This window comes from Ursus americanus, chromosome 7 (assembly GCF_024610735.1).
Source record: "Ursus americanus isolate L20-20 chromosome 7, mUrsAme1.1.p, whole genome shotgun sequence".
Taxonomy (NCBI): Eukaryota; Metazoa; Chordata; class Mammalia; order Carnivora; family Ursidae; genus Ursus; species Ursus americanus.
Genome location: NC_142133.1, coordinates 66,967,243 through 66,990,397, shown reverse-complemented (window position 1 = coordinate 66,990,397; position 23,155 = coordinate 66,967,243). Strand labels below are relative to the sequence as shown.

The window sequence follows — 23,155 nt, the reverse complement described above, 5'->3', positions numbered from 1 at the left end:
ATGAGGGAGCAATTATTTTTGGGGGGTGGACTTTCCCAGGCCCTTCGCTGCCCTCCCCTTGGCCCCTCCCACAATGCCCACTCCCTGCCCACAGGGCAGGAGGTGGTGTGGCTGGGAAGAGGAAGGAGAGACCCCTGGGGCGGAAGGAAGGTGGCACAGCCTTGGATCCCAGACGGTTCCGTGTCCTTTGTCCACTGACAGTTTTTATGGTGGGACCTACAAGAGTCAGCTTTTTATTTTCCCGAGGTTTGTTTTGTTACCGCTGATTTCCTAACACCATCATTTCACAGCACCCAAAGACAAAGAAAGAGGTCATGTCAGACGGCCTTCTACGTGGAATAGATTCAGCTTTCTAAAAATGTACCACATTGTTCTTGGTCTCTCGCTTTGCCACAGGCCAGTGGACACTTTGTGGGGTGGGAGGGCTGGCACCGGGGACCACGCACGGCCTGGCTGGCCCCCTAGGGGCCTGCCCCACCCTGAAACACCACCATCACACTGCATTAAAGATGCATTTTCAAATGTTAATAATTAATGGTAATGTTAATTTATCATCGTTTCACATAACATTCTGTAATGGAAATGGCCCCAGGGGACGGGATGGTAGAGGAGATTGAAGAGGGAGAATAAAAGAAGTGGGGTGTCAGTGGGGGGTGGGATAGGAGGAACAAATTTTCCTCAAGCTGTGTCCATCTTCCCAGGACGCGGGGGAAGCTCTTGGGCTGCAAGAGACAGGTTTATAGTCCTGCCCCTGAGTGTGTGTGTCCAGGGGTAGCACCTGACCTCTAGGTGAGCTCCCACCCCGAAAGTGCCACTCCAAGGCCTGGCGTCAAGCTCACACACGCCACCGTGCTTGACCCCCCAGGGCAAAGGTATGGAATGCAGGCACGTTGTGGGAGAGGGCCACCCCTGGGCCCCTGACACTGGAGGGGAGGGATCCTTCTGCTTCCCGGCCTGGGTCGGGTTCCTCACAAGCCGCCGTGGTGTGGTTCCCAGGTCCCCCAGCTTGCGTGGGAGGCCACACTCAACGGGTTTTTCTTCTTGCCGTTGCAGGTGTGTGCGGCTGCTGCGGTGCTCTACGCCCCAGGTACAAAAGGCTGGTTGACAACATCTTCCCCGAGGATCCCGAGGTGGGTCACACCTCCGCCCGGCATCACCTCCCCCGTCTCACCCGTCCAGGGCTGCGAGGGGAAGGCGGGTCTCCCGCACTCCTCACCCGCGGGCTGCTCAGACTCTGGTCAGCGCCGCGAGGCCTCCGGGGGCCTCCAGGCTGTGGAGACTTGGATCATCTGAAGTCAGGATCTGCAGAGGGCTCGGGAAGTCGGTTCTGGCACACTTTGGGCCTTTGCTGTACCATCTTTCTCACTCCTGTCTCTCTGTGCGATGGTTCCTTGAGCTGCTAACTCTCTTGAGGGTCCTCTTTCCCTGCTGTTTCGTGTGAGCACTTCCCGTCTCGGGTTTTGGCTCGGGAGCCCGTGTCTTCTCTGGGGCTCCGCCGGCATCTGCCAGGTGTCCGGGTCTGTGCACACAGGAGGCCTGGCTTCTCGGCTTCCCGGCCGCCACTCCCCGCTCAGGCTGCTTTACGGGTTGTGTGGTTTTGGAAATGTCAGGAGTGATATTCTTGGCTTGCTCTCTGCAAATCAATGACATCTTCTTGATGGACAGTTGAAGGTCCACATTTCCAGCGTCCTCTGGAGAATTCCCTAATTGCTGCTGAGCTGCCTTCTCTTCTTGCTCATGTTTTGGTGCTGGGTATCCAGCACATTTTAATTCTGAGCTGCTTTCAATGAAGCCTTGTCTCACACACACACACACACACACACACACACACACACACACACACACACGTATACACACCTATATACATGTGCATATATATACATTTGTGTATATGTACGTATATGCATGTACCCACATACATACATGTATAATGTATACATTTATACAACAATTCTAATTTATAGCTGGCACACTCTGGGCTAAGTTACGAGTTCCTGGGAGGCAGGAACCATGTTTTAATCATCTCTGTATCCCTGACCCCACATGGGGAGTTTGTCACATACATAATGGCACTCTGCAAAATGATGATTAGATTGACATATTATTTACCTTGAGAATTGAACCCTTCTAGCCTTAGAATGGTCACGGTGAGACATGATGGCCTGTCTTTCACAGGATGGCCTGGTGAAGACCAACATGGAGAAGCTGACCTTCTATGCCCTCTCAGCTCCAGAGAAGCTGGATCGAATTGGCGCCTACCTCTCCGAGAGGCTCATCCGTGATGTGGGTCGTCATCGATATGGGTAAGAGTGTGAGAAAGTAAGAGAGATACTTTCAGAAATGATATTATATTTTTAAGGGAAACATAGGGTCCTTTTATGAAAATGATAGTAGACTTTGTCATTGAACAGACTGGGAAAAGGGGGACTGGGCCTGAGGGAGGGGTGCATGTGTCCTTCCAATGGCGGGTAAAATTTGATGCTGTTGCCAAGTTGCGGGAAGAAGGGGATGTTGGCTTCCTAGGAGCACCTCTGTTAGCAACCATTTTCCCGTTGTGTCTCTATCCAGAAGCCCTCACCCACAGTCTGGGGCCTTGAAAACTTCGTCTAATCTAGAATCTGCCATTATTCTCATCAAACCAAGCAACTTACAGTCTTAAAAAGCAGGGAAGGGGGGGCGCCTGGGTGGCTCAGTCGGTTAAGTGTCCAACTCTTGATTTCGGCTGAGGTCATGATCATGAGATCATGAGATCAAGGGTCCATGAGATCAAGCCCCACGTCAGGCTCCATGCTGGACATGGAGGCTGCTTGGGATTCTCTTTCTCCCTCTCCCTCTGCCCCTCTCCCTTCTCTCTCTAATTTAAAACAAACAAACAAAAAAAAACCCGAATAAATATTTTTTAAAAAAGCAGGGAGGAACTATCTGCATTCTAGTGAGAAGGCAAGGTTAGGGGTAATTTGTCCATTAAAAATACACTTAAATGAAATATTTATCGAACTTCTGAGAGGGAAGGACTTGCTATGTTTAGTAAAGAAAAGATATCTTAAATGAAAATGATTGATCAATAGATTTAGCTATTTAAAAATTTAAATATTTTGATGTTAAAAAAGAAACCATCAAAATTTAAACAACTAAAAGAAGCACTTTGAAAGAATAGGACAAAGGATTCAAACTCATGTATTAGTAACATATAACAAAAGGTGGGGCTGGAATGGGGAAACCGAGTCACTAAAAACTGTGAAGCCAGGGCCCCCAATAATCAACTCACACAAAGAGGAAGGAAAATAATAATAGTCAATGAAGTTATAATCAAAGATGTGGCTTGAAATACTAAGATACCATCTTCATTAGCACACTGATAAAAAAAAAAAAAGTATTTCCAGTACTAACCAAGGAATGGCAACACGAGGGGCGGTTTCATACTTTTCTAGAATAAGTGCAAATCGATTGAAGCTTCTTAGACTATAATTTTGAAATATAAGTCAAGTCTTCAAAAACATTTATGCCCTTTGATCCAGTAAATTCTATTTCTATTCTTCTATCCCAAGAAATCAATCTTAAATATAAACTAGCTTTACACACAGAGATGTTCATTATGGTGTTTTTTATGATAATGAAATAGTGGAAATTAATGTCCAGTAAGAGGAAAATAGTTTAGTGAATTATGATGTTTCTCACTTGGTGAAATATTGTCTGTTCAATAGAAATCATGTTTATAAATGTGCTTTCCCCATAATAATGAAAATGCCTTAAGTAAATGAAAAATAGAATACGTTATTACATATACAGTGTTTTACAATCAAGTTAAAAAATAAACAACGAATCTCAATGCCTAGAGAATATAGTAAAAACAAATATGCCATAAATGTTAAGAGTACTCATTTTTTGAGCAGTGTGGTTGGGTTTGTGTGTGTGTGTGTGTGTGTGTGTGTGTGTGCTTTGTTTTGTTTCCTATCTACCTTTTTTGTGTGTTCCCTAAATATTCTCTATTGAGCATGTGTCACTATCCAACAAGAAAAGTGAGCAGCAGGACCTGCTATGTTTGCTGCCCTACCCGCAGCCCAGTTCGAAGCAAAGCTGACTACAAGAGAACCCAAAGACAGCCTGGTGGCATTGCTGATGGGACGGAGGGTGGGGTAGAGCTAGGCCAGTCGTTCCGAAGTCCCATTGCTTCTCTTCTCCATACATCCATCCCCTACCTTCCTCTGTTTGTTCCTTCCTCCTACCACAGACTCCAGATTAGGGCAACATTAGCCATTCTCTCGCTGCTCTGTCTCTCCTGTTCTGGTCCTTGCAGAAGGCTACTGCTAGCTATGATCTTCAGAACACAGACCTGGCTCTCCTAACTCACCAGGCTCCCCTGGCCATGCCCACCACACCTGCCATGCCTGCTTTAGACCCACTCCAGACGGACTGGCTGGCAGTCCCCCCCGGCTCTCTGAGCCTCATGCCTCTGGGGCAGGGCTCTCTCCCCTCAGACCCCCGTCGTGGGCCCCTGCCACTGCCCGTCAGCCCTACCACCTGCCGAGCTCCCTTCTTCCTGGTCCGGAAACCTGAACGTACACTGGAATGAAAAGGTTTGCATTGTGCTGATACGGTGTAGACCTCCAACCTTTGCAGGAGCCACTCTCGAATCTGAAATCAAGCTATCCCTAGGAGTAACAGCAAGACCAGAAACCATACATTTCTATCACCGTTTTATAAAATAAAATTAGGTTACACGCTCAATAAAAAGGGCGCAAATATACTGTACGTGCTGATGATATAAATCGCCTTGACATCTTGTAAAGCATGCTCGAGCAAGTAAAAATGACTTCATCCTAGACTGAACCTCAAACTAATATGTGAGCAATAACGTTAAACATTTAATACTAATTTTATCTGCCCCTCTGCAGTGATGGTTCTCTCGATAAAAATGTCCTGTAGCCAGCAGAGCCAATTAGAATCATTCCACTGCCCTTAGAACCGCAATTCAAAATTGGTATCATTCTGTTAAAAATAGTCATTGCAGCATCTAAGTATTTAAAGCCTTGAAAGCCTCACTGGAAGCCTTAATCATAAACATTTGGAGAAGAGAAAGCTGTTAGATCTGATCTCCTAGTCTCTCTCCTTGCCCGCCCCGTCTTGATAATAATAACATCATTATTATCTTCCTTGTCATTTGTAGCTTCCTGATGGCAGCTTTGGAAGTGCAAAATATCCGATGCAGACAGTCTGAGGGGCTGCATCTCCCTGTCATCATGCAGGGGTCTGTATTTACGGTTTAACGATGTGGACGTGAACCTCGGGGCTTGGCCTCAGTGGCAGAACCATCCTCTTCTACCCCCTGCCTCCCTGCCTTATCACCCCACTCCGGTTGTGTGTGAACTCTGCCCTTATCTGTGTTTGACATCAGGGATGATAACCAGATGTGGGCAGAGAGAGGCTAAGGTGTGAATTCGAGGTACTGTTCACTGACGTGAACCATGATGGGCAGAGACGTGCAGAGCAGCAAAAAGTGAGATTTCCTCCTATTTTTCTCCTTCTTTGTACATTTTCCTTTGAGTTCAGCCCAACTGCTAGAACACCCTAGAAACTGGAGAGCAAGGGGGGTACTGAGAGTGCGTCATGAGACTCAAAGTCGGTTGGCAGTGACCATGGACTCTGACCACGTACAGAGTGCTGGATTGGATTCTGTCAGCTTCCCCAGTGCCTGGAGCCCTGGTGGGTGGGGACGCCCATGCCAAGGAAGGGCGGGCTACTCCCTGAGGAGCGTGGCCCCAGAGCTGATTTGGCGGGACTCCTAAGAGACACACATTTCCCAGAGGAACCCTGAGCGTGGTTGGAGGACAGCGCTGACCCTTCAGACAGACATTACAGATTCCTACTAGAAGATGGGTTCATCCTTCCCTCCCTCGGCTGAGGTCAGCCCCTACTGCTGAGTTCCTAAAACCCAGAAGTTTCAGTCTTGAAGTGGGGCTGACCAAGCACGTTCCAACTGCCTAGAGTAAGAGGTTCTTTGTCAAGGTGACGGGCCTTTGAGTGATTCTTGGGCAGTGACTGGCCTTGCTAAAGCTGTCCCCTCTCTCCTGCCTGCTGGTCTTCACCTCTGACTTTGCCTCTCCTCTCCGACGCGCCCCTGTTCCCAGACTCTATCCACTTGCTCCTCCTTTCCTGGAGCTCGGGGCCTCTTGACGGAGCTCAAAGTGTTCAAGCAGAACCAGCTGGCTATTCTCGACTTTAACAGGAGACACGTCTTGCATCATTCCCTGTGTGTTTTCCTCAGATGTTATAACTCACTTCCTGCCTTGGCCATTGTCCCTGAGTTCCTGTTGTTATCACCTGTCAGGTGTCCTCTCCCGGCGTCAGCTGCTGCCCATGAACGCTATTCTATCCCAGATTCCTTGGGTTCTGCCTTCCTCACTTGCTGGGAAGCTCTCAAGTACATCCAGGACCCTTGGTTGTCACCTGCTGCTCATCCGTAACTGCTCTTGCCCTTCCCCCTCAGGTTCTGTGGGGGGCTGGCCCTCACCAGCTCCTTCCTGCCTCACCCTGCTCCTAGTACTCAGGCCAGCTCAGTGTCCCAGACCTATTACTACACTGGACTCCTTCCAGGACACCGAGCCCAGATCAGGTTTCTGCTGAGACCAACCCTTCTGGTCCTGGTCCTGGTCCTGTTGAGCAGTCATCATCCTAGAAGCCCATGCTCTATTCTCCCTGAGTGTATAGGCCCAACTATGGGACATATCCAGGAAGGTTATGGGAAGGTAGGACCAACGCAGAGAGCTTCCAGTCTTCTAAGGTACTTGGAAAATTTCAAGTTCGTAATTGCAACCCTTCCATCCTTAGTACTGGGGCCCAACATGAGTAGTGTATTCAAAGAACTAGGCCTTAAACTTCTTGACTTTTCGGTTTCTCTTCTACCATAATTTTCACTTGCCCTCAGAATTTCCACTCCTGGTTCGTAGCCAGTTGCCTTTTATCTTATTTTTTTATTCATTCAGTCGTTTTATTAGCAAAGGATGGTTTTTCCTTATTAGGATTTTCTGGGAATTTTTTTACAGGAAAAGGAAAAGCAGCAATCTAAACTCTGGAATTTGGGAAGCCTTCTAGTTTCTTCTCTTGCCAAACCCCACCCCACCTCTTCCTTTCCCTCATTTAAATTCTGTGAACTAAGGGTGAAGCCCTTCATACATAAGATGCTGGGGATGAGAAGATTCTCACGAGAGAAGAGAATTCTACTCTGCCTGCCCCCATTTCCCACCCGCCGTGTTTGGTTGCCCGAATGTGGCCCAGTTTGTCTGCAAGGAAAGTGTGTCTCCTTTGGAAGGGCCCCAGCCAGGCCGCTTCCCCAACCACACATGACTCAGTCTGCTTCACTGGCCAGCACAGCCGACCTGAAACACATGGGGACTGTCTGTAAGACATGGCAGGTTTCCTGGACTGGGATGGTGAGAGCCTCTGAAGACAAGGCTGTCGTGAGCCAGGAATGGCCAGCACCACCCCCAGCAGAGACCGGGGGCTCCTGTTTGCTCCAGGAGCTCAGAGACCCAGTGCTGCCTTTGTATTTGAAAGACATTCTGTAGATAAGAGCATGACCTGATCCATTTGTAAACATGCCCAGAGATGACTATTTAATAGTGCTTAATAATATTCAGTAATAATTTAATAATAGCAGACTCAGTTCACCAAACATTTTTTTTAAATGGACAGGAAAATTTCAGAGTAGGGAGGCTGTTTTCTTATGATTGCTTAGTATAAAAGTTAGCTGAAGGGTACCTAAGAAATGGTATCTGATGTCTTAAAAAAAAAAAAAAAAAAAGAGCCCTGAGGAGACACCATGACTGCTGTTGCTTTATAGGGTAGGATTTGCACAGCCGGCTCCTGTGCGAGGTGGTTTGGACACACAATGTCTGAAACCAAACAGCTGCCCCAAGAGGGATCATGCAGCCTTGTCTCGTGGCCTCATCGCACCTCCAGAAATCACCCTGTAGTCACACTTTTTATCTATTTCTTTTTATTTAACCAAACTTTGTTTTTAAAAAAGAAGATAAGCAACTGCTAATCAAAGGGTTTTAAAATATCTGCCTACATTTCAAAGGTGGGTATGATTGGGACTGAGGCGTAAAGGAGAGCAAATCTTTAAAGTCATCCTTTATTATATGTCTGGCATACGAACCTGGCTTTCGAGCATCGGGCAGCTTTCACACTTTAAAAGCTCGCGCTGACAGCTCTACCACAATCTTTAAGACAGGTCTTTTGCTATTTGCTTTTGACTTGGTGGCATTAACCTGATTCCTTGGCACCTCTGTTAGGTTTGGGAGTTCTCTGCCCACCTGACCTGTCCTGCATTTCTGTGTATCGTGAAGGACTCTTCTAGTCCACATGGTTTGGCATAACGAGTAGAAGGATCGACACCCTGGAACGGGCACGTGAACCCACTCACGAGTCCGTGGACTCTTGTGATGCTCTCCCCGTCACAGGATGGAATCTCTTCCAGCTCTTCCTTGCCCTCCTATGAAGTCGTGCTCTGATTTGCTTCGGATTTGCTCAGGATTCACTTTTATTTGCACCACTGGGTTTCCGAAGCGCTCCTAACCCTGATTATTAGGTATCTGTGTTATTTGTGTAAAAATACAGCGGCTCCAGCAATATCGAAGGGGTTTTGCTCTCTCTCGTGCAACCATCCAGCCTGGTGGTGTGGGCCCTGCACCGTGAGGGCCGTCCGGGGACTTCCATGCCTGGGACTCTAGGTGCTGCCACTCCTTAGCTCAGGAAGAGGGGAGGAGAGGACGTGGAGGTCAATCCTGTCTTCTGAGCAAGTGACGCTGACGTTGTTCACCTCACTTTCCCGCATATTAAGGGCAACATGTTAGTCACGTGGCCTCAGCTAACTGCGAGAGGGGCTGAGAACTGCTCCCGGTGAGTGGCCACACACTCAGCTAAAATTCCAAATTATGAGGGAGAAGGAGGGAAAGAGATTCCAGGGGAGACGTCTAGCAGTCCGCCTCAGAAACCTAACTCCCTAAAGAAGACTACAAAGATTTTAACTAGGATGATATTGGAAAGATTTGCAGCAGCTGCTTCATTAGAATTTAAACAATAACCTTTTCTAATGAATGTCTACTCTGTTTTCTTTTTCTTTTTCTTTTTAGAAAGAGAGATCAGGGTGAGGGGCAGAGGGAGAGGGAAAGAGAATCTTAAGCGGGCTGCCCGCCCAGCACAGAGCCCAGTGCAGGACTTGAACTCATGACCCTGAGATCATGACCTGAACCGAAATCAAGAGTCAGACGCTCAACCGACTGAGCCACCCAGGCGTCCCTACTCTGTTTTCTTTAGTGTGCAAGTGCCTTGTAAGTGGGGCACGTACCCTTCATGATGCACGGTACCCGACCACTCGCTCGTGCGGCCACCGTGGAACACACGTTGGGTTTGGGCTCAGACGCGTGCTTCCAATTCTCAGTAGGAATTTGATTCATGACATTTTTTCTTGGGATTCAAGAGAGGCATTGAAGAAGACAACCACTAGCCAGGATCATCAGGGGTTGTCCTGTGAAGGCTAGTTTGGGAAGGGCTGAGTGTTTTTAGCGTGGAGAAGAGAAGAGCAAGAAAAATGGGATTGCTCTTTTCAAGTGGTTGAAGGCTGGGTGGGTAGAAGGTGTAGCCCTGTTTTCTACTGCTCCTGAAAGCAGAATTGTGACTAAAGGACAAAGTTATTAGGGTTTAGCTTGAAATATGAAGAAGTTTTTATTTAGTTGTCAAGAAATGGGGTGAGCTGACTTACCTATTACGTTCATCATTGGGTGCTGCGTATTTCCGGTCCCTGGAGGTATTCACTCAGGTTTTATTTTTTATTTTTTTTGAAGATTTTATTTTTATTTATTTATTTGACAGAGAGACAGCCAGCGAGAGAGGGAACACAAGCAGGGGGAGTGGGAGAGGAAGAAGCAGGCTCCTAGCGGAGGAGCCCGATGTGGGGCTTGATCCCAGAACGCTGGGATCACTCCCTGAGCCGAAGGCAGATGCTTAACGACTGCGCCACCCAGGCGCCCCTTCACTCAGGTTTTAGACTGTAGAAGGAATAAGTAGTTAGGGCCTCAGAATCATCTTCATTAAGAAAAAATAATAATTTTTTTCTGTGTGTATCTCATCCTCTGCGAGGCACAGATGCTCCGTAGGTATGGTAAGTGTCACCTAATTATGGTAATACCATCAACAATATTGTATGATGATCTTAGGACTTCTGAAGTCTTCAAATGCAATACTTGCGGGTTTTATATTCTTTAACCTTTGCAGCTGACTGGTCCTCAGGTCCATCTCAGATTCTTCATGAATGTTCTTCCTGAAGTTCTTCTCTTCCTCCCCACTAGAGCCATCTCTCTCCTTCTTTGGAACTCTGTGGAGTGTCCTGCATGATTTTCTTGTAGTGTTTCTTATCTTCCCTTTACAGGAGATATCTCTGTTTTTATCTTGTCCGTCCAACTCTGGGCACCTTGAGTTGACGGGCTTCTTCCTCCTTATACCCCTGTGCTAAGGCAGAGTGTTTCCCCTGTGGGTACTCAACAAATACTTGACCTTGGATCGAGTAATTATTTGATCTCACTTGGTTTGGGTTCAGAATTTGCTCTTCCAAGCAGCAATCCTTTCTGCTTGTATCTACACATGAGGCGGTACACCCATCTATCCATCTATCTTCATGTTCTTCATCTGTAGAATGAGTAGCTGGGGAGAGCTGGTCTCCAGGCTCCCTTCCAGTGCTGGTTCCTGCTGATTCTTGGTGCTGGGCTGGAGTGGACACTCGTTGGAATGGCTGTCCAGACACTGGCAGCCTATTGGAAGAGCCTCATTACCCAGATGCTGGCCAGGTGGTCACTATGCTGATTGTCCCAGTCATGCAATGAGTGGGGAACGGGCATGAGACCCAGTGACGCTGTTGCTTTCCCCAGGTATGTGTGCATCGCCATGGAGGCACTGGACCAATTGCTCATGGCCTGCCATTGCCAGAGCATCAACCTCTTCGTGGAGAGTTTCCTCAAGATGGTGGCCAAGCTGCTGGAGTCGGAGAAGCCCAACCTGCAGATCCTCGGCACCAATTCGGTAAGGAGCCACCCGGGGGCTGGGGAGTGGGGAATGGGGAGGACGGGGAGGGGGCAGGCACAGAGGACATGGGGGTCAGCCTTGCTATAATCCATTCCTATTTGGCTTCTGACCTAAGTATAACTCACCTCTTATTTCATGTCCCCCTTGGTGTGAATAAAGGGCTATTTGGTTTTTTTAATTTAAATAAATACATAATAAACAAAATAAATTTAAAGATAAAATTTACCATAGTAAAAAATATGATTCAGTGATTTTTAATATATTCACAAGGTTGTGTAATCACTGCCACGATCCACTGTATTTCTTTTTAGGCTGGGGATCTTCAAGCGTTTTTTAGTCATGGATTTTTTTTCCCCTGAAATAACTTTAAGTGGGGCCCCAATGGGTATAAAAATAGATGGAAAGGGAGCCATTCCTTTGAGGGCAGGGGGTGTCCCGCGCCCTCCCCCACTTGGCCCCTGACTCCATGGGTCACACTTTGAAAGCTGTCCAGCTTATGCTTCTTTCAAAGAAGCCCAGGACAGAGGCATCAGATAAGCGGAAAGATCATGGGGAAGCAGGAAACAGGGCTTCCAGCTTAGTTCTGCCCTTGCCCCTCTGGCTAACCTTGAGTGGGCTATCTTTTATGGACCTGTCTTTCTATCCATACCGCGAGCTGACTGAACTTGGTCCAAGCTCTATAATGCTGGTCTCCATTCAGGTGGCTGCTGTCATGAGAGGTTATGGTTTGGGGGCATGCCAAATGGGATGTGTCAAAAACGCCCCACTTTATACTTATCTATATATCCTCGAATGTCCTGGTGGCTTTCTTCAGTGTCTTGCCTTCGGTCCTCCTCCCTCCCCTTTAGGGCATACTTTCAGCTCCAGGCCTTTGAGCAGCTTGGTGTTAAAAGCCCCGATATGCAATTATTTTACAAATATCACAAAAGACAAGTCAAAGGTGTGTGCTCTCTTTGCCTTCCCAGCCTGGCTTTTCTGAATTTTTATTGCACGGATCACAACTGCTTTCCTGTTCTACATGAGTTGATCTCAATCAGAAGAAGATAGTCATTAAAGTTTAATTTTCAGGCCCCAAAGTAGCAACTATGCCCTTCCCTTTCCTCTCCCTGGAAGCCAGCTGCCTTTGACAAATTACGTATACAGTAGCTGAGGGTGAAGTCTTTTGTCAGGTTGCCCTGGCAACAGTTTCAGATACTGTTTCATTTGTCCTGTTTAAGATAACTATAGTCTAGGAGAGAACATCTGAATGGAAAACAAGCCAGTCATCATGCAACCAGAGGGCCTCTGCCCCTGGGGGACCCAGGAGCAGGTGGCTGCTAGAGCTACCTTTCCCCACAGCCGGTCCTGGCCCAGGTAGGTGTTTTGTTAGCTCCAGCCTTGCAGATTCCTAGATTCCCCATCACAGCGAATCACTGCTTCAGCAAGGGAGTGAGTCAGCTCCTGACTCCTGTACTGCATACAATGGAGGTTATGTAAGGACAGGCGATTATGAGTAAGTCAAAGAAAGGCAATAGATTCAAAGTCCAGCTTCGGAGGCACCTTTTGCTGGTGGTGCCCCTCATTCAGATGCTCTTCCCAGCTCTCAAAGCCTGGGACCTCCACAAGCCTCCCCAAGAACGGTGTTCTTTTGCTCCTCATCGTCTTAGAATTACCGGCCTGCTAGCACTTGATGTCGTCCTAGAGAGCCTAGCCTAGAAGCTTCAACTGGTTTTCATGGGGCTTCAAGGCCTCGTGGGGGCAAAGGAGGACCTGGGAGGAGGACTAGGAGGATCCTGTGTGGAACCGTTTGGATAAAGGGTTTTGCTGCTAGGACATTAGCAGGAAGACACGGAAGGAGGAGGAAAGAGAAAGCAAGAGAAAAGGAAGCTTCCCACGTGACGCTAGCAGCAGATTTGGGGAGTCCTGACACACTGCAGTCTTAAACCTGTGCGGGACTCCTCCCTCCCTCCCTTCCTTCCTTCCTTCCTTCCTTCCTTTTTTCCTTTCCTCATCCCTAATAGATGTCCATCCGGCTTGTACTTGATCACCGCAACGATGACGTTGTGTTGAGACTTGTCACAAAATCCAAATTTGCTAATCCCACTCCTGCGCGTTGCATGCAGTAAAGTGTGATTTTTAAAATTTAAGTGATGCTTTCAAGCCCTTAATGAGAATATCGGAGTTTTGGAGGCTGATAAGGGACCAGGAAAATCTGGAGAAGATGGGGAACCAGCGCCAGCTAAGCTGACTTTACTTGTTGGGGCATTTGCATTTGTGCACTTGCCTCATTGCCTGATGGGTCCAAGTGTGTGTCTCAGGGACAGTGAAGTGACCATGTGCCCTGACCTTTTGAGATCACTCACTGATGATAAACTGAAAAAATTCAATCTGAAAATGACAAGGTGCCCTCTGTGACCAGTCCAGTGTATTAGCCTAACGGATACAAATGGTAAACTCTTAAGAAGATTCATAGATTACAGTTTGCACTTTCGTCCTTGGATCACAACATATACAAAAATTAACTCAAAATAGACCAAAGACCTAAATGTAAGAGATGAAGCTATAGAACTCTTAAACGAAACTCTAGGATTATGTGTTCATGATCTAGGATTTGGATTGGATTCTTAGGTACAGCATCAAAAGACGAAACGACAAAGAAAAGATAGACAAATGGACTTCATCAAATTAAAAACTTTTGTGCATCCAAGGACACTATCGAGAAAGTGAAAAGACAACCATAGAACGGGAGGAAATATTTACAAATCATATATCTGATAAGGGTCCAACAACCAGAATGTATGAGAAATTCTTAGAACTCGACCACAGAAAGACAACCCAATTAAAAAATGGTCCAGCATTCGAGTAGACGTTTCTCCAAAGGAGATCCACAGATGGCCAAGACGCACATGAAAAAATGCTCAACATCACTAATCATTAGGGAAATACAAGCCCAAACCACAGGAGATGCCACCTCACAGCCACTAGCATGACCATAAAATAAAAAAAACAGAAAACTATAAACGACAAGTGTCAGCCAGAATGTGTAGAAATTGAAACCCTCATACATTGCTAGTGAAAAGTAAAATGGTGTAGGTACTGGGGAAAACAGTTAAGTCGGTCCTCAAAGTTAACCAGATAGAATTACCAGATGACTCAGCAAGTCTTCCTAGGTATATACCCCAGAGAACTGAAAACAGATACTCAAACGAATACTTGGACGCAAATGTTCACGGAAACACAATTTGCCACAGCTGAAAGATGGAAACAACCCAAAAGATCACAAAGGGTGTGATTCCATTTAGACAAGATGTCCAGTCTAGGTAAATGCACAGATACAGAAGGCAAAGCAGTGGTTGCCCAGGGCTGGGGAAGCGGGGAGTGGGGGTGACTGCTTAGTGGGTACTGGGGTTCCTTTGGGGATGAGGAAATGCTTTAGCTGCAAAATGTGAATGTATTAAATGCTGCTGAATTGCGCACTTTAAGAGGGTTAACTTTAGGTTTTGTGAATTTTACATGAATGTTTTAAAACCGCACTTTCAGGGGCGCCTGGGTGGCTCAGTTGGTTAAGCGTCTGCCTTCGTTTCACATCATGATCCGGGGGTCCTGGAATCAAGCCCCTCCTGGGATCAAGCCCCGCATCAGGGCTCCCTGCTCAGTGGGGAGTCGGCTTCTCCTTCTGCCTTCGCCCCTCCCCCTGCTTGTGCTCTCATTCTCTTGCTCACGCTCTCTTTCTCAAATAAATAAAAATAAAACCACACTTTCAGCTCTAAGCAGCCCAAGGTCGATGGCACACAAGCGCGTGTGTGTTCACTGAGCCACCACTGTACGCCAGGCACGGGGAGGCCCTGCAGGGAAGGGCGGCTTCCTTCCTGGCGCTGGGGGGATGCAGGAGCCCGGAACCCTCTCCCTCCGGGAAAACAGATTTCCCGCTGGGACTTGCCTGTGTCCTGTCCTTCCCCTCTTGCCCTCCCACGGGTCCCCTCCAGACCGCACCTCCAGGATGCCTTCCTTTCTCTCCCAGGTTCAGCTGCCGCTGGCGCTCCCTTTCTTGGACTCCCTCCCGGACCCCGTGTGAGCCATGGCTTTCCACCTGTCCTTGCCTCCCCGTCCCGCGGCCACACTGTCTCCCCAGCAGAATGGCCCCATTCAGAGCAGTGCCTCCCAAAACCACAAGACGTGTGGGTTGGGGACCCTGCAGATACATGCTGCACAACTTTATTTGGGCTTTCAGGGTGGCTCCTTAGTCCATTTTTTTGGCCACCGCCTTCACTCATCTTCTCAGTGATCTCTACAAACCTTCCTTTTTTCTCCTCAAGTCCCCTCCCATATCCGTTTGCTCCGGTGTCAGAGGCAGCTTTGCCTTCTTCTGTCCTTGAGAAAATAGGTGGGGTTCCCTCAACTTCCAGCGTCCACCTTCCTCTCAGAAGACTCGCATCTGGTCAGGAGCCCTCCTCCATCCGTTCTCTCCTCCGGGTCTCTCTCCTGCCCCTTCTCTGGTTCCTTCCCTCCATCGACATGGAAGCTCGTGTCTCTTCCAGTGTCAATATAAACAAAGTCAGTAACAAACTCACAGGAAAAAAATATGTTCTACGTAACTGCAAAATACCTTTAGCTCACCTGAAAAAACGAACAATCATTCCCTGATATTTTTTTAATATTTAGTGCGAATCCAAATTTCCCTGATAGTCCCCTAATTGTCTTTTATTGCTACGAGTCAAATTCAAATTCAGTAAAGATGATGCGTTCACTTCGTCTTCTGTGGCTCTTTGCCTGTCCCCAGCCCTCTCCTGCCCAGCTTTGCTTTTCATGACACTGACTTTTTGGAGAGACCGGGTTAGTGGCTTTGTGGAAGGCTGCACATTCTGGGTTTGTCTGGTTCCTTGCTTGTGACACAGTTTCTTTTGCTCTCCTGTCGCCTGTAATTCCTGCATACTGGAATTATAACAGGAGCACAAATGTCTGGAGTCTTACTTTTTTATGGATGCTATCCCAGGTTAGGGTGGTGTCAGCCAGTTCTCTCCATTTTACAAGTACACTGTTGTCTTTGCCAGTAGAAACCTGTGGAAACCAGGCGAGTAACCCATTCCCCACTCATCTTTCAGCTGATGTTTTATCTTTGATATAGCCCTTCTCCCTGTTGACGGCACCTTCCTGAGGCTCCCTTGACTTCCCTGGCCCCGTCACCCCAGCTCTTCCCACCTGGTTCATCCTTCTTAGCTCCTGTGATTGACTGAGTAATGGTCCCCCAAGGATGTCCACGTTCTAATCCCTGGGACTCGTGAATGTTACCTGAGATGACAGAAGGGATTTTGCAGATAGGATCAGATTGAAGATCTTGAGATAGAGAGATTCTCCTGGATTATCCAGGTGGGTCAGATGGAATCACAGGGAGGCTTATAGGTGGGAGGCAGGAGGGTCAGAGTCAGGCAGAAGGTGAATGATGATGGAAGCAGAGGGAAAGAGAGAAAGACTTGAAATGCTACTCTGCTGGCCTTGAAGATGGAGGAAGGGGGCCATGAGCCAAAGGATATAGGGGGCTTCTGGAAGCTAAAAAGGGCAAGGAAACGCTCCCCTGGAGCCTCCAGGATGCACGCAGCCTTGCAGACCCATTTTAGACTCGTGATCTCCAGAAGCATAAGGTAATAAATGTGTGTTGTTTTATGCCACTAAATTGTGGTAATTTATTACATCAGCAATCGGAAGCGAACACAGTTTCCTGCAATGATTCTCTTCCTCTGCACGCCCCTGACATGTCTGTGGTCTCCATGGTTGGTGCCCCATCTTCTCATTCTGTATGCTCCCCCTGGACAACTCATCAGCTCTGGCGGTTTTGACTGTCATCTCTAGACTGGAAATGCTCCCCCAGCCAACACCAGCGCAGAAACCACTGCTAGAAACCCCCGAGCTACATACAAGTGGATGCCTTGAAGGATCAGGTCAGACTTGTGAGGCCGGTTGCACAGCTTAGATCTCGGGGGGCCAGCACCCCAAACCACGGGGATTCTAGAGCAGAGGCAGCTAGCTGGTGCTTCCTGGGTCTGCATTTACCGGGCCAGCACGTGGGGCTGCTCGGGGGCCGGAGGGATCACCTTCTCAGACAGCAAGGACCAGGCTTTCCCAAGAGACCTTAAAACCGTGCCGGTTTTGCAAAGAATCTTGAAAAAGAGAAGCATTATGTGGGTAAACAGGAGAAGATGTCCTAGGTCTAGGGAATGACCGTGCCTCGGCTGGCATCGGCCGGGCATGATCACGTGTGGAATGTTTCTCTGGCTTTAGTGAGAAGCGCTCCCAGAAGTTGCCATCAACAGAGGCAGCTGGAGGCTGGGGCAGGGGGTGTTACAGTCAAACCCAGGCAATGGACAGGATCTGCTTCCCAGCTAGGATTTGTCGCAGTGAGGCTGAGAAGCAGTTCCCAGTTCTCCTGGTGGGGCGAACGCAGCGAGACGGGCTGCAGTCCTAGACCCAGGGGAGCGCCCAGCATCTTAGACTGCGGTTCCGTCCACGATGGCAGGAAGTCGTGTGGCTCAGGTGCTCGTCTGTACGAGAGGGAAAGGCTCACTTCTGCGTGGAGACACTCAGTTGGCACCGAAGTGAGGCCAGCCAGCTCAGCTTCCATTTTCCACACCAGGGGAGAGCTGTTTTTACAATGTCAATATTTGGAGATTGCTTTCCCTTTATTAACTCAGGCCCTCGGGAACCCTGAGTATTCACATCACTGCGGCTCCGCCTGCCTGTGCCTGGTGGGTGATCTGCCCCAGCAGGCCTGGCACCCTTTGTTGTGTAGAAAGAGCTGACACTTTGATCTTGAAAGGGTGGCCCTAGCAGTGCCTGGGGCCTTTGAAGTGTCACGTGTTCAGAATCTTAAGTTTGGGGGTGCCTGTGGCTCAGTTGGTTGACTGCCTTCAGCTTAGGTCGTGACCCCGGGGGCCCTGGGATGGAGCCCCATGTGGGGCTCCTTGCTCAGCAGGGAATCTGTTTCTCCTTCTCCCTCTGCCCCTCCCCCGCTCATGCTCTCTCTCTCTCACTCGCTCACTCACTCTCAAATAAATAAATAAAATCTTCAGTTTGTTGCTATGGAGACCTTCCTCATCGTTACTATATCTTAAAAAAATAAAACCAAAACCAAACCCAGCTTTATTATTCCACAATCTTATTCATTAGGCAAGTAGCATTTTAACAAAAGCCGTTTGTAAGGTATGAATTAGCAATAATGGGAGCGAAGCAGACAGGAAGTCCCTGCTGTATCATGCATTTTAAAAAGTAGTGGCTGGTCCCACAGGGAAATGGGCCCCTTGAGAATCCAGGTAGTGTTCCTAGCAAGCCAGAAGTGCTCTGGGTGGGGGGGCAATGAGGCTGTAACTGTCAACTGGGTTGGACTACTCATACCAAGCTGATGAGACAACTGCCTTTATTAGCCCCATTTTACAGATGGGGGAACTGAGGCACAAGAAACTTAAGTAATTTGCCCCAGGTAAGCTTCGTAAGTGGCGGAGGTGGGATTCAGCAATGCAGTCTGGCCCAGACCCCTTCATAACCATAACACTCTACTGTCTCTCATAAGAGGAATAGAGGCCTTCCTCACATGAAACTCTAGCATTCCAGGCCCATGTCTACCAGGTCTTGGTGGACTTCCACAGTGGGTGTGGGGACTTGACCAGGACCCCCAGGAAGCACCCCAATTTGACCCTCTGAACCATGGTTACCAAAGGTTCCTTTGAGCCCCTAGAAGCCTCAGGAGCAGCTCCAGGTGGGCTCTCTAAGAGGTGTTCCGTGGGGACTCCACAGGCCAACGCTCCCTGACCAGGCCACTGGGGCTGACGTGTCTGGACAGTCATGTTTTCAGACTCGAGGGAGGGAAACTTGTTCTATCAAGCTATCACACCAAGGGTTCCTGGGGATGCTCAGATATCCTGGTAACAAAATTTACCTATTTTACATGACCCAGAGCACATACCCTCTGTATGGAAGGTTCAGGATGGGCAGTAAGTGCAGTCTCATCACCAGACCTCCTAACAGAACAAGAGTCCTGGCGAGCATGGGAATGGAATGGTTGGCAGCCAAAGCCTTGAAGCTACAGCCCCCCGAGGCCGTTCTGGGCCCCAGAGATGGAGCCAAAATCCAGTCACCCATCCAACCCTTGGTTTAACCCCAAACCACTTTAGTTCAAAGGAGGTGGCCTTCAAAGGAGATGGCCATCTATCCAGCCTTGCTGACCTCCGTTACCAACATTTTCCCAGCATCTTGCATAAGCACCTAGCTGGGAGCATTTCCAGAGCTACGGGTCCAGCTTGCCAGTAATGGGACAGAGGATGGAGGGTCTGTAGACCTGCTGCCCCAGAACCTCCAGGGTGGAGGCGGAACAGCACTGTCTCCTCAGCACAGCTCAGAGCCAGGCACTGTGCTACTCACTCTGCATACGTCCCCGCATTTAATCCTGGTGACCGCCCCATGACGTAGGTCCTCGTGTCCCTACATCACAGATGAGGAGACAGTGGCTCAGAAGTTTCACGACTTGTCCACAGTCACACAGAGGACAAGAAGCAGAGCAAGGACGTCACCGTCCAACTGTGGCCCCGGCAGTGTAGGGGGGACCGTTGTCTACTTAAATGGAAGAACTCTTGTGTCAAAAGCAGAATTTGAGAAGACTCAGACCTAAATTTCCAGGAGGAAGAGTGCAGAAGAGTGAAAATCCAGGGACGCAGACAGTCACAGAAGAGAAGAATGAGGGCATTTTCCAATGCGGTTAGCAGCCGGGGCTGGCCTGTAGGCATAGATTCAGAAGAAATTAGAGAAAGGTCACCCATGGTTGTAGAAAAGGAGTCCCCATGTCTGTTTTCTATCCCGTGTTACCAGATGGCTGTCATGGAATTTTCGGTCTTTAAAAATTGATTGTAATCTCATTTCTAACCTTACAGCCAGTGGGTACTAGTCAAAATATTTAGCAGCCTGGACAGCATGGGTAATGGCCAGTCTCAACAAACACTGGCCATGAGCGAGCCCTCAAGCCATGCCCCTGACCGGCAGTCGGGCCTGCTCATGGCTTCATGGCACTCAGGAGAAGAGGAAAGTCAAAGTTGAAAGTGCAGGGGAACTCAATGTCACGTTGCACAGAGATCAGGAATTGGTTCAGAGAAGCGTCCGTGTCAGGAGAGAGGGGTGGTGTGCAGAAGACGGGAGGCCAGATTGTCCATCAGTGACCGGGCAGTGTTTCTCAAGTGGGGACCATCCCATCAGGTCTCCTAGGACGGACCGTGCCACAAGGTAAACCCCTGGATCTCCTCCCAGAATGACTCAGCATGTCTGGGGCCAGTGGTGCAAATCCATGTGGTTACTGAGCCCTGTGGTTCTGTTGTACTGTAATCTCTCTCTCACTCAGAGTCATTCTAAGAAGAGAGGATGCGTGTAAAATGCTTAGGGCAGCACCTGACATGTAGGAGCTCCCACACGTTCCTCACTGCCGGCCCCCAAACTCCCAAACCAGTGAACATGAGGTCTGGGCATTCATCCTCCAGACACACACCTGAGTCTACACAGTCAGTCAATGTTAGAGACAAGCTCTTTGACTATTCCTTCCTCTTTATTATGGTCTCTTTTTTTCGGTCCTGTTTTCATTATTTTAAACGCACATTCTCTTGCATACACTCAGATTGTCTTATCTTAAGCTGACTCATGTGAAGCACATACAGCATAAAAAAAAAAAAATTAAGGGGCACCTGGGTGGCTCAGTCAGTTAAGTCTGCCTTCGGTTGAGGTTGTGATGCCAGGATCCTGGGATGGAGTCCTGCATCAGGCTCCTTGCTCAGGGGGGAGTCCGCTTCTCCCTCTCCCCCTTTCCCTCCCCCTGCTCATGTGTTCTCTCTCTCCCTCTCTCTAATAAATGTTTCAAAAATCTTTTTTAAAAAAATGAAGAATCTTAGTGAATGATGACTGCAGTATTTATTTTACATGCGGGAAAACCAAACCATAAGAGAAGTTAAATGTCCCACTCAGAAGTCACACTGCCAGTGAAATGTAGGTCTGCTGCATGTCCCCTTTGAGTAGATGGACACCTTGACCATGCCAGGCTTCAGCCGTGGGGAGGGGAGTGCAGCCCGGGGTCATCTTGTCCATGGGGAAGAGCAGCAGTGAGCCCAAACTTCGCTTCAGCCTCGGTATCAGCCTACCTCTGTGTTCTAACCATTGGGGGGCTTAAGAGGTTCACGTAGCCGAAGGCTGACTTTATCGTTGTTTCTAGAATTCCTGAACTTATGTCTAATCAATGATCTTATTAAGGTCACATGGATTACCACTACACCTCTTCTGCAGAACCCCATCGATAATGCAACAGTGTCCTTTGGATTTATTGCTAATATCAGAATATTCACTTCCAAATAGATGTATGCATTTTAGATGTTAACTGGCAAAGAAAGATCTCCTCCTCTGCTTTGTATGTTGAGATTTTATCAGTCAGCAGAAAATGAATGTATATTTGTTAGTGAAAGAATAATTAATGATGTTGGTTCAAGTTGCTAATTGTCATCCAGAAAAAGTTAACACATTTTGAGTAGTTAAATAGAGAAACAGATTGGCAATTGATAATGAATATTATGAGTTCATTAACTAGATAATTTTAGAAATAATAGCATATCCTTTTAGAACCAACAAACGTTTATAAAAACTTAAATAACAATACAAGACAGAATAATGGAGAACAGAGTTTATTATAAGCGTAATCTTTTGAGTTGTTGGCAGTACTAAATTTATAACATTAAACAAAGGAACCTATAAGAGTTACACTTAATTTTTAGCAATTTAACTCTACTTAGTCCACGAGTCTTGCTTCTCTGTGGGATTCCATTGAAATGAAGTCCCTATTTAGAATTGCTAATGTGCAGCCTGGTGGTAGAAGGAATCCAGCAGCTGATAATGCTGAGCCAGACTTAACAGAACCGAACCCGCAAACTAAAAATGTGCTCAGGGGCGCCTGGGTGGCACAGCGGTTAAGCGTCCGCCTTTGGCTCAGGGCGTGATCCCGGCGTTGTGGGATCGAGCCCCACGTCAGGCTCCTCCGCTATGAGCCTGCTTCTTCCTCTCTCACTCCCCCTGCTTGTGTTCCCTCTCTCGCTGGCTGTCTCTATCTCTGTCAAATAAATTAATAAAATCTTTAAAAAATAAAAATAAAAAAAATAAAAATGTGCTCAAATTTTAAACAATAGGGGCACCGCCGGTGCTCAGTTGGGGGTCCTAGGATCGAGCCCACTCAGTGGGGAGTCTGCTTTTCCCTCTCCCTCTGTCCCTCCCCACCCACGCTCCTGTTCTCTCTCTCTCTCAAATAAATAAATAAAATCTTTAAAAATAAATTAATTAATAAATAATTTTAAGCAATAAAATGGAATTACTTTTTTAAATCAAATTTCAGATTGGCTCTTGTTTCCCGAAATTCATTCTGAAGTGTTGAGGTACAGTTCAATGTTGGCTTTGGCTGTTTCAGCCTATCCCTACTGCCTCCCGCCTCTGTGTGTTTGGGGCAGCTCTGGACGTGGAAGGGGGCAGGAGCTTAAGGGAGTCGCCTTCATGTCCTCACCTGTCCCATCCTCTGCTCACCTCAGCAGGGAAGGGCTGAAAAGGGCCATGGGGGTCCAGTCATGCAGTGTGGGCAGGAAGGGCGAGCAGGACTTGGAACCCACGGAGGCGTGGAGACCGGGTGTGCTGTGGGAAGCAGACCAGAGCCAAGTCCTGGAATGCACAGCTCCCGGGTGTGTATGTCCCGTGGCTTTACTAGGGCAGGGGGCCTCAGGATGGCAAGTCCCAGAGCTCTGAGCCCACAGGTGAGGAGCGCAGTGGGTCACCTCTCACCAGTATTTCTCTCTCCTCTCCCGGGCAGTTTGTGAAGTTTGCCAACATCGAAGAGGACACCCCATCCTATCACCGGAGCTATGACTTCTTTGTGTCCCGCTTCAGTGAAATGTGCCACTCCAGCCACGATGACATGGAAATCAAGACCAAGTAAGTGGGGGAGGCCAGGAGGCCCACTCAGCTAATGGCAACAGCATCAATGGGTCTTACGGAGTTCCTAGCCCAGAGTGAATTGTCTGACCTCATCAGCGTTTACCTCTGC

The 23,155-nt window shown here is 48.1% G+C and overlaps 1 protein-coding gene across 3 annotated transcripts in view; it reads left to right on the top strand.

Annotated features, from left to right (window-relative positions):
• Nucleotides 1-23,155, top strand: part of EFR3B (EFR3 homolog B) — an 87,417-nt gene that overhangs the window by 34,630 nt on the left and 29,632 nt on the right. For all 3 annotated transcript variants that reach the window (XM_045809289.2, XM_045809288.2, XM_045809287.2), the window contains exons 2-5: nt 1,054-1,130; nt 2,176-2,303; nt 10,926-11,076; nt 22,922-23,043. In XM_045809289.2, coding sequence (XP_045665245.1) covers nt 1,054-1,130; nt 2,176-2,303; nt 10,926-11,076; nt 22,922-23,043 — 478 coding nt within the window. The remainder of the gene's footprint in view (nt 1-1,053; nt 1,131-2,175; nt 2,304-10,925; nt 11,077-22,921; nt 23,044-23,155) is intronic.